The 10,420-nt window shown below is 48.5% G+C and overlaps 1 protein-coding gene across 3 annotated transcripts; it reads left to right on the top strand.

The window, feature by feature from the left end:
• Positions 1-231: 231 nt before the first annotated feature.
• Positions 232-2,008, top strand: LOC124685457 (anthranilate O-methyltransferase 3-like). Of its 3 annotated transcripts, none has more exons than XM_047219810.1 (4): positions 232-240; positions 548-958; positions 1,039-1,299; positions 1,391-2,008. In XM_047219810.1, exons 2-4 carry the CDS (start codon positions 605-607, stop codon positions 1,748-1,750), a joined length of 975 nt encoding a protein of 324 aa, XP_047075766.1. In that variant the 5' UTR covers positions 232-240; positions 548-604; the 3' UTR covers positions 1,751-2,008. The 3 variants fall into 3 exon arrangements, with proteins under 3 accessions (XP_047075766.1, XP_047075767.1, XP_047075765.1); XM_047219811.1 differs by lacking the exon at positions 232-240 and adding an exon at positions 295-453 and having other exon boundaries at positions 548-736; XM_047219809.1 differs by lacking the exon at positions 232-240 and adding an exon at positions 296-453.
• The last annotated feature ends 8,412 nt before the right edge of the window (positions 2,009-10,420 follow it).

The raw sequence follows: 10,420 nt of genomic DNA, 5'->3' as shown, positions 1-10,420 counted from the left end.
GTATATGTCTTTTAATCTTTCAATAAATTCTACCCACCAATAGTTGAGTCCACTACCAAAATATTTTTGGTAATGTGCATTTACGTGTGCTTCTTCTAGACCTTGTACTGCTTTGTTTTTAGTAGTAGAGAAATGATTAAATATTACACGAATATTAATTCTACCGACAAATACTGGTAGATGCAAGTATCAAAATTAATGTTGTGCCTGTAGAGACCTGCCAACAACTCGTGGCTTCAGGTTTATAAATTGCTTTTATTATATAATAATAGCTACAGATCTCTGGATCTTGGCCCTATATATATGCTCAATCGGAGCACAGACAATGTTGTTCTTCCTACTGAAACTATTATCATCACATCAGATCTTCTGGTTGCCATGACGATAGAGCATGTCCTTCATATGGCCAAAGGGGGAGGAGAGACCAGCTATGCCAAAAACTCGTGGCTTCAGGTTTGTAAATATATAATCTTCTAGCTAGACTCCTAGCTTCAGATATAGCACATAAAGTTGGTTAAGAACTTTCTCTTGCGTTTATGTATGCTAGCGGAGGGCTTTGCTCGAGACTACACCGTTGCTTGACAAGGCTGTAAGGGAAGTGTACATGGCTCTTTCCCATCCAACGATGACCATTTGTGATCTAGGCTGCTCCTCTAGTGAAAACACACTCTTCTTTGTTTCGAAGGTGATCGAAGCGATGTGTTCCCACCGTCGCGAGCTGGGTGCCAGTACCAAGGTCGAGCTCCAGTTTTTCCTCAGTGATCTACCTGTAAACGACTTCAATCATCTCTTCCTGTCACTTAAAGGGTTCAAGGAATCAATGGCAGTGGGACACGAGGGAGACACGCTACCTCCATTTTATATTACCGGGTTGCCAGGCTCCTGCTACAGGAGGCTTTTTCCTGACAAGAGTGTTCATCTTTTTCACTCGTCATATTCCCTCCATTGGCGCTCTCAGGTTCGAAGATTCACAAAGCATAATTAACTTTTATGTCTCTGTTCTTAACTTAGTCCTAAGATTTGTCTTATGCCATGCAGTTTCTTGATGGATTAGAGGGCAACCCAAACGAAGGAAACATTTACATTGCCAAGAATACACCACCATATGTGGTAAAACTGTACCAGGAGCTATTTCAAAAGGACTTTCTGCTCTTCCTCAAACTTCGATATGAAGAACTTGTGTTTGGTGGACAAATGTTGCTGATATTTCTTGGAAGGAAAAATGAGGATGCATACAGTGGAGAGCTGAATCTTGTGTATGGGTTACTTGCAAAATCTATACAATTCCTGGTTGAAGAGGTAACTATAATAGTAAATCCAACAGTAACTAACGAGATTTTTCTTTAACATCTAAATTCCACGAAACTTCTTTTTAATGGTATCACAATAGGGCCTAGTGGGGAAGGAAAAGCTTGATTCTTTCAACCTGCCCATTTACGGACCGTCGGTCGATGAAGTGAAGATGGTGGTCAAGCAAAGCGAATTATTCGACATTAACAAGATTGAATTGTTCGAGCACAACTGGGATCCTTATGACTACTCAAAGAGCGATCACGTGGACGACCCTCTCCAAAGTGGCATGAACGTCGCCAAGTGCTTGAGAGCAGTGATGGAGCCTCTTTTTGGGAGGCATTTCGGTGAATCTGTGCTCGATGCCCTCTTTGATAAGTACGCGCATAACGTTGCTGAACACCTTGAGAGGGAGAAGACCAAGTACTCCATCATAGTCTTGTCCTTGAAGAAAGGATAACATATATCTGTGTTCAATGTGTATTGTATGAACTAAATGTGTATGGGTCTTACTGAATCGTTGCATCTCCCCGTTGGTTGTATGTCACAAGCTCTGAACGTGTTATTGTCCAGCGACGTGATTCCTGTCAGTCGAGTGTGGTCCTATGTGTCTGTGTTCCAGTAGGATGAAATCTGTGTACTGTTTGATGTGTGCTATCATAATTGGTAAGTGATAATCACTTTGAATGGAGTTTCATCGAAGTTTTACAAACTTTAACCATTCAGTTGTACACATGAATTCTATATTATTTATTCAAATATTTCTAAAACTTCTGCTGGATTTCAGCACACTTCATATAGAAATCTCGGTCCATCGGAAAACCATAATGATTAGCCTTCACTGATTTTTAGTCATTTCACTTATGGCAGACATATTTTGGCACCAAATTAGAAACCATCATCATAATTCAAAATCAAAAGGCCGCATGCTGGGCCCATGCCAGTGCTCTAGAAGGTGGTCGTGAACTAAGTGTGCACGACATTTTCTTCCACACTTTATGTTCTAGGTTCTTCTTCCTCAAACATTGCAGATGAAAAAAGTGCGCACGGCTCGAACACCCTATGTCGTTCTCTGAAGTGTTTGTTCGGTGTGACAGCAGAACAATACAACAAAACCAAGCCATGAAGCCTCAGTTTCTCTTGAACGACCTGCCCCAAGCAGTCACTCTCTGCCACCTATGTTATTGACTTATTGTCCGAAGCAGCAAGATATGGTCGCAGTAGATCTTGTTAGGGCAATATGCTTGTTGTATTACCAGGGGCCAAAGACCACAATATATAGTACATGTACACGTGCACATATGCAGAAAGCCCCCTAACATATGGGGAAACTACAATAGACATATATATACATCTAACACCCCCCTCAAACTCATGTTGGATCCACAACACTGAGCTTGGAGAGTAAGAAATCATGCTGCGCTCGAGTCTGTGCCTTCGTAAAGAAATCCGCCAACTGCAAATCTGAAGGCACATAATGAACCGCAACAACATCATCCTGTACTCGTGCACGTGTGTAAAAAGCATCAACACCGATATGCTTGGTCAGCTCATGCTTGACCGGATCACGTGCAATACCGATAGCACCTGTACTTGTCGGACAAAAGTGGAGTGGGTGTCATAACGTAGACCCCAAAATCTGCAAGCAACCACCGTAACCAAGTCACCTCAGCAATCAACAAAGCCATAGCCCGCAACTCAGCCTCAACACTCGAACGGGAAACTGCGACCTGTTTCTTCGTCTTCCAAGCAACAAGAGAACCACCAAGAAACACACAGTAAGCAGAAAGCGAACGACGATCCGTAGGATCACTCGCCCATGTAGCATCCGAATAGCACTGGAGCTGGAGAGAGCTGGAACGGGGAAAGAAAAGGCGACGAGTGATCGTGCCACGAAGATAACGAAGAACACGGAGGAGATGACTATAGTGAACAGTGGTAGGAGCTGAGACAAACTGACTCAGAATATGAACAGGGTAAGAAATATCAGGACGAGTGACAGCAAGATAAACAAGACTCCCAACAAGATGGCGATAACGGGTGGGATCAGGAAGAGGATCACCATCAGTAGGACGAAGCTTAACATTAAGCTCCATAGGAGTATCGACTGTGCGCTCATCCCCAAGAGCAGCACGAGCAAGAAGATCCTGAATGTACTTTTCCTGAGAGATAGAAAAGCCATCAGAAGTGGAGGAAACCTCAATGCCAAGAAAATAGCGAAGAGGACCAAGATCAGTCATAAGAAACTGATCACGAAGACGAGCCTTGACGAAGGCAATATACTCGAGGATCATCACCAGTAATGATCATATCATCAACATAGAGAAGAAGAAGAGTACGTCCACGAGGAGAAGTGTGAACGAAAAGTGCTGGATCATGAAGACTAGGAGAGAAACCGGCAGCAGTCACGACAGAGGCGAAGCGCTCAAACCAGGCACGAGGTGCCTATTTGAGACCATAGAGAGAACGTCGAAGACGGCAAACCATCCCATCGGGAACAGAATACCCAGGAGGAGGCGGCATGTAAACCTCCTCACTCAACTCGCCATTAAGAAAAGCATTCTGAACATCAAGCTGGGAGACAGACCAGCGGCGAACAGAAGCAACAGCAAGAAGGGTACGCACAGTAGTCATATGAGCCACAGGGGCAAAAGTCTCATCATAGTCACGGCCGTGCTCCTGCTGAAAACCACGAGCCACAAGACGCGCTTTATAGCGCTCAAGAGATCCATCAGAGCGAGTCTTAATTTTATAGACCCACTTACACGTGATGGGACGAACACCAGAAGGGGGAGAAACAAGATCCCAAGTGCTAGTGCGCTCAAGCGCACCGATCTCCTCAGCCATGGCAAGCTGCCATTCAGGATGACGCTCGGCATCCCGATAAGAAGTCGGCTCGGAAACGACAGAGAGACCATACTGACTAGGAGAGTAACGAACTGGAGCACGACGCTGACGAACAGGTCGGGAAGGGGGGAGTTCATCTGCAGAAGACAAGTCATCAGAAGAAGAGGAAGAAGGGACAGCATCGGAAGGAGCCGAAGCCGGAGAACGAGGAGTACTAGGTAGACTAGACGAAGGAGAGGATGGCGCCGAAGGGCGCATCGAAGTAGGAGGGAGGGGAGGAGAGACGGCGGGGGTGCATCCGGAAAAAAGAAGAAAAGAGATATCATCCACCGGGTAAGTACCCGAGGTGGGGCGAGGATAGAAGGGACGCGTCTCATCAAACGTGACGTCACGAGAGATGCGCATCCGACGACCAACGGGGTCCCAACAGCGATAGCCCTTATGCTCATCACTGTATCCGAGAAAAACACACTCAACAGACTGAGCGGTCAGTTTGGTGCGGTCACGAGGAGGCGAAGGACATAGCGGACGCAACCAAAAGAACGGAGAGTCGAGTAGTCCGGAGAAACACCGGAGAGACGCTCGAGAGGAATGCCACCTCGTAGAGCAGCGGAAGGCTGAATGTTAATGAGGTGAGCCGACGTAGCAACGGCCTCAGCCCGAAATGTGGCGGAAGAGAAGAGGCAATCATCATAGCACGGGTGGTCTCAAGAAGATGACGATGCTTACGCTCGGCGACGCCATTTTGAGCATGCGCGCCGGGACAAGAAAACTGAGCGAGGGTGCCCTCCTCAGCAAGGACACCACGAAGGTGCTTCGAGAGATATACTCACCGGCGAGAATCAGCACGGAACACGCGAATGGGTGAGGAATACCGAGTGCGGACCATGGCCGCAAAACGCCGATAAATAGAGAGCACCTCACTGCGAGAGTGCATGAAAAACACCCGGGTGTACCGTGAAAAATCATCAATGAATAAGATATAGTATCGATGGCCCCCTTTCGAAGCGAAGGGAGCCGGACCCCAAACATCCGAATGGACTAAATCGAACGGTCGCCGAGTGACGGACACACTAGTAGGATAGGGAAGCTGAATCTGTTTGCCTAACCTACAACCACGACGAGTGTAACGACCCATCTCCGAAACAGACCCTAGAAGGCCACGATGAACCAAAGACGACGAGGCGAGAGTCACAAAGGTGACCAAGACGATGATGCCACTGCTGAAAAGAGCCGGTGACGAGAGGCAACAACCGGAGGAGAGCCGGCAGATGAAGTGGCGGCGGAAGGAACACGAAGCCGGTCTAACTCCCAAAGCCCCGGAGGCCGACGGCTACGAGGGCCAGCTCCAACCGGGGCTGTGTGCGACGATCCCGAACCGCACAAGACTCGGCGTCAAGAATGACGCGACAACCGGAATCGGTGAGCTGGCTAGCAGAGAAAAGGTTCATGCGAAGGCGAGGAACATGAGAAACATCGGGGACGAGAGAACGAGGGAGTAGAAAGGGTGCCTGTACTAGAAACGGGAATAGAGGTACCATCAGCCGTGACAACACGGATAGGAGAAATAAGAGACCGAAGAGCGAGACGGAATAGAGGACTCGGAGGTCATATGAAAGGAAGCTCCGGAATCCGAGATACCACGGGGACGTACTGACTGTGTAGAAAGTGGTGGTCGCGCGGTGCCGGAAGAGCCGGTCACGGAACCGAGCGGCGCCCGACGAGGAAGAGTCCGGAGTAGCGAGCGGACCACGAAGACCCCCGAGAATGTCCCGATCGGAGAGTGCAAGCTGCAGAAGATCTCGAAGAGCCGGCCTGCCGACGATCCTGGAACTGGCCGACGTAAGCCGGGATCCCGCGTCCAACAGGTGGAGGAAGTGTGGCCAACCTTGCCACGATAGGTGCAATGAGGACGAGAGCGGAGACTCGGACCGCGAGGCTGGCCGACGTACACCGGAATCCCAAGCATCAAGCGGGCGGTGAAGGCTGCGCTATCTCATGCGCGAGAGGGGCGCGGCCGGAGAGGTCGACATACAATCGAGTGCCGACGAGGAGCTATCACCCACACGCACAGAGGCCACCAAAGGGGGTGACGGAGAGCAACACGCCGATGAAGACAGAGTCGGCAAAGCGCGGTCATAACCACGTGAAGAGGCCGCGAAAGTCGATGTAGAGTGGCAGGCCGACGTAGACGGAGTCGACGAAGCGCGGCCATAACCGCGGGAAGAGGCCGCAAAAGTCGATGTAGAGCGGCGGGCCGACGTAGACGAAGTCGGCGAAGCGCGGGCAGAGCCGCATGAAGATGCCGCAAAAGTCGGTGAAGCGCGGGCAGAGCCGCATGAAGAGGCCGACGTAGACGAAGTCGGCGAAGCGCGGGCAGAGCCGCATGAAGAGGCCGCAAAAGGCGATGTAGAGCGGTGAGCCGACGTAGACGGAGTCGGTGAAGCGCGGGCAGAGCCGCGTGAAGAGGCCGCAAACGGAGGCATACACGGAGGCAGCGGACAAATACCAAGTACCGAAGGGAGGCCCAAAGATAAGGCAGGATCAGCAGAAGAAAACATCGGATAACAACAGCCGATGACAGTATTTTTTTTTTCTGTTTTTTTTTCTCTTTTTTTTTTTTTTTTTACCTCAGACGTAAGTCAACTAGACCAGAACCAGCCACTCCGATCAAGAATAGAACGGGCGAGGCCAACCGGGAATCGATCCGTCGGGCCAAAACCGGAGCTGAGCCACGCGCTGAATCAGTCAGATCGGAGATCAGATCGGGGCAGGAGAAACCACACGCGGAATCAGATCGGAGCAAGAAGCCACACGCGCGGAATCAAAACCGGAGCTGAGCCACGGCGGAGAGCAGCACATCCAATCCACGCGGAGAGCAGCACGAATCCACGCGAAGAGCAGGAGAGATCAAATCCGGAGATTAGAATCCGGGCGGCGCGACTCGGAGCCAGGAATCCAGGGCGCGGCGTGGAGATCGAATCGGGCGGCCGGCCGGGCGGAAGATCGAAGCCGGCGGCACGCGCGGGGGAGGAATCGGGCGGCCGGGCGGAATCGGCCGGAGAGACTGGAGCAGAGGAACCGGGCGACGGACGGGAGATTGAACAAGCAACGTCGGCCGGGGAAACTAGAGGATCAATATTTGCTCTGATACCATGTTAGGGCAATATGCTTGTTGTATTACCAGGGGACCAAAGACCACAATATATAGTACATATACACGTGCACATATGCAGAAAGCCCCCTAACATATGGGAAAACTATAATAGACAGATATATACATCTAACAGATCTGAGTGTCGACATGAATGAGTTGTGCATGATGGCATGCCAGTTATTTGCACATTTCAGGATCAGATCTCGATTTGCAAGACCTGGAAGAGCTGTCGCCAAGCTGCAGAACGGCCACATAGCACACCACCCTTCGGTGATCTACCTATGCCCATGCATGCTTTGCTGACCATGATCGATAACACAAAAAATATTTGCACGGTCAGTACCCGCTACGCCCGCTGCATCCAACTGTCGGGTTGGAATAGATCTGGTGACGAGTATTACGTTGAATTATCACAATACAACATGCATCCTTATATCTTAAAAAAAATCATTTCTATGCAACATTTTCCATATGTAGTACACAGGGATGAAAATGGAGAGAGGAGAGTTTCTGAATTTTCCCTAGAAAACAGGAACGGTGAGGAAATATGGAAAACATATATGGAATTTGGTGGAAGGGAAAACGAAACAAAAAAAAAATCAAACGAAAATGGAACTGGAGCGGCGTTTTCAGGGAAATAGAAACGGAAATTAAACCGGCAAATAGGGACTCTCCGTTTTAATACTTGTCCCGCAAAAAAATCTTACGTATAAGAGCAACGCAAAAAATATGATCTCAGAATCTAAGGATTAGGTCACTCCACTTTCATAATTATTAGAGAGAATTCCTTATTTGACACTGCTTAAAGTTTCGATTCCTTATTTGGCCCTGAAAAACTTTTTCTTCCCTATTTGACCATGTCTCAAATTTTCTTTCCTTATATGACACTCTAGTTCATTCCGAGCACTAACGGTGTTACAAAGGGACCTGAAAAGTCGCTTTTGCCCCTGGTACATTATGTCACCGAAATTGAACATGTAATATATAAAAACTAGTAGATTCATCTTTATGCCATATATATATGTACGCGAGGTGACATGTATGTTGCTATGTCCATGTATGTATAACATATTAGAATAATGAAGTGAACAATGAAACGGTGAAGTTGCATCAACAAATATATTTTCTAGGCAGGTAGTAGCAAAACAAAAAATCAAAGAATGAACCGACACATATTGTTTGCAGATACGATCATGGAGCTAGCAGCCTGACACCACTACTTGCTTTGGTGCGTGTGACAGTGTGAGAGACGCATGTTTCCGAGATCGATTTGTAGATCTGGCTACGTTATGCGTATAACCAAGTGATGATCTCTTAGATGAGGTGTACATGCAGGAATAGTTAATCGGAGATCTGCAAGTGAGAAAAAAAAGTATGACAGCAGAGGGACGGGGGCGCATCCAGAGGTATATATGATCCCCCCCACGGAGGCCTCACAGGCGTTTGAATTTTCGGTCGTCCGACCGACCTGACGTGGCGCGATCTCGGCCGGCCGTTCCGTCCAGGGCGCGAAGCCCTCGCGCGGATCCGCGTTTTATCCATGGGTCGCCTGAAGCCCGCTCGGCCTGGTGTCTCGCAAATCGGGAAGAGAGCACGCAACCCAGGCAAACCCTATCGCGCCGCCACGAGCCTCGTCCTCCTCTCCCCTCGTGCACCTGCCGCGATAGCTCCCGCCGACACCCCGCGCCGCCTCTCCCCTTCTCCACCCATCGCGTCGCCCTTCCGATGGTCCGCGCGCGCCGCCCCTTCTCCTCCCGTCGCGCCGCCCCTTCCCTCGCCTTCGGATGGAGGTCTTCGACGGCGAAAGTGCAGCGCCGGTGGTGGGGGCGGTGGGAGGCACTGTTCGAGCTCTTCCTGGAGACGGCGCTTGGGGAAGGGCTGGCCTAGAGGAGGAGCAAGGTGGAGGAGGACCGCGGCGACTTCGTGGAGCACGAGGCGAGCCTGGTGCTGAGGCTTGGCCTGCTATGCTCGCACCAGCTGGCCGGCGCGCGTCCGACAACACATCAGGTCGCACCGACGATCTGAAGCTGTTGGAACTGTCGCCCACGTACGAGGCGGTTTTCCAGTCTGCATCCCCGTCACTGTCTCCCTCTGAGCTAGCGATGCAAAAGTCTGCGGTCCTCCATCTTGTCTTCGTGAAGGTTTGCAGATCCTCTCTCTCTCTTGATGAATCTCAATCTCTCTCACTAATGCTAGAAAGGGTCGACAGAGGGCATGGACCTGGCCTAATCAATGAAACCAGCAGAGGATTCGATTTATCGTTGGTGCATATATGCAGAATCAAGTCTGCAAAAATGGGGATTTCCCAGTAGTATTTTATTTTGTTCCCAAATGTGTACATAATATGTGCACTGCAGGATAAATGAAGGCAGTAGAATATTGGATTTATGGTTACAAACCTAGGATTGGTTCTATGAAATTTGGTTTCTTGTTGTTCCCAGAACGTGCCCATAACTTGCTACTGATAAGGACTAATGTATACATGTTAGGTGTTCAACATGATTTATTAATCATGCAGGGGATTGAATTCATCGTTGTTTGAATTAAATATATACCTCGGTTATTCAGGTTTACTAACATTTTCCTTTTTCTACAGTCTGGTCAGAGATGTTAGGCTGTCATGCATGTGTGATTGTATCAGGCTGAGCTACATCTATAAGTCGTCCACTTGATCATTGTGTTCATTGCAGTATCATTATTATTTGTTTGCAATTCTTACTGCTATTGGCTGCCGTTATTTTTGTAGCCATCGACAATTGTTTCTAATTTTTCCTCTTTTGTATTATGACCTTGACTTACTCTGGAAACTTCAAACTTTGGTTTGTGCTGTTGTTATTCAGGATGTATCCTTATCCGGATTAATATACAGTCGTCAGTTTTAGGCGTAATGAGAGCAAGGTGGAGAAAGGATCTCGGTATGTTCCTATTCACTTGAAGTTAGTATTTATTAAATTCAGATTCTTTCCTTTTACTTGTTCTTGAGCATCAATGAGGTTCCATTTGACAATGAGTTGATCTTGAAATCCATATTTTCTTGGTGGATAGTCTATTGCCAGTTTTAACATTCGCGTAATTAGGCTGCATGAATGCCAGGCATAGACAATAAATCAGTGACTGATTCAAAGT

The sequence above is a fragment of the Lolium rigidum genome, chromosome 1, assembly GCF_022539505.1.
Source record: "Lolium rigidum isolate FL_2022 chromosome 1, APGP_CSIRO_Lrig_0.1, whole genome shotgun sequence".
NCBI classification, from domain to species: domain Eukaryota; kingdom Viridiplantae; phylum Streptophyta; class Magnoliopsida; order Poales; family Poaceae; genus Lolium; species Lolium rigidum.
Note: the sequence above shows the minus strand (reverse complement) of the source record. Positions and strands in the feature narration are given on the sequence as shown.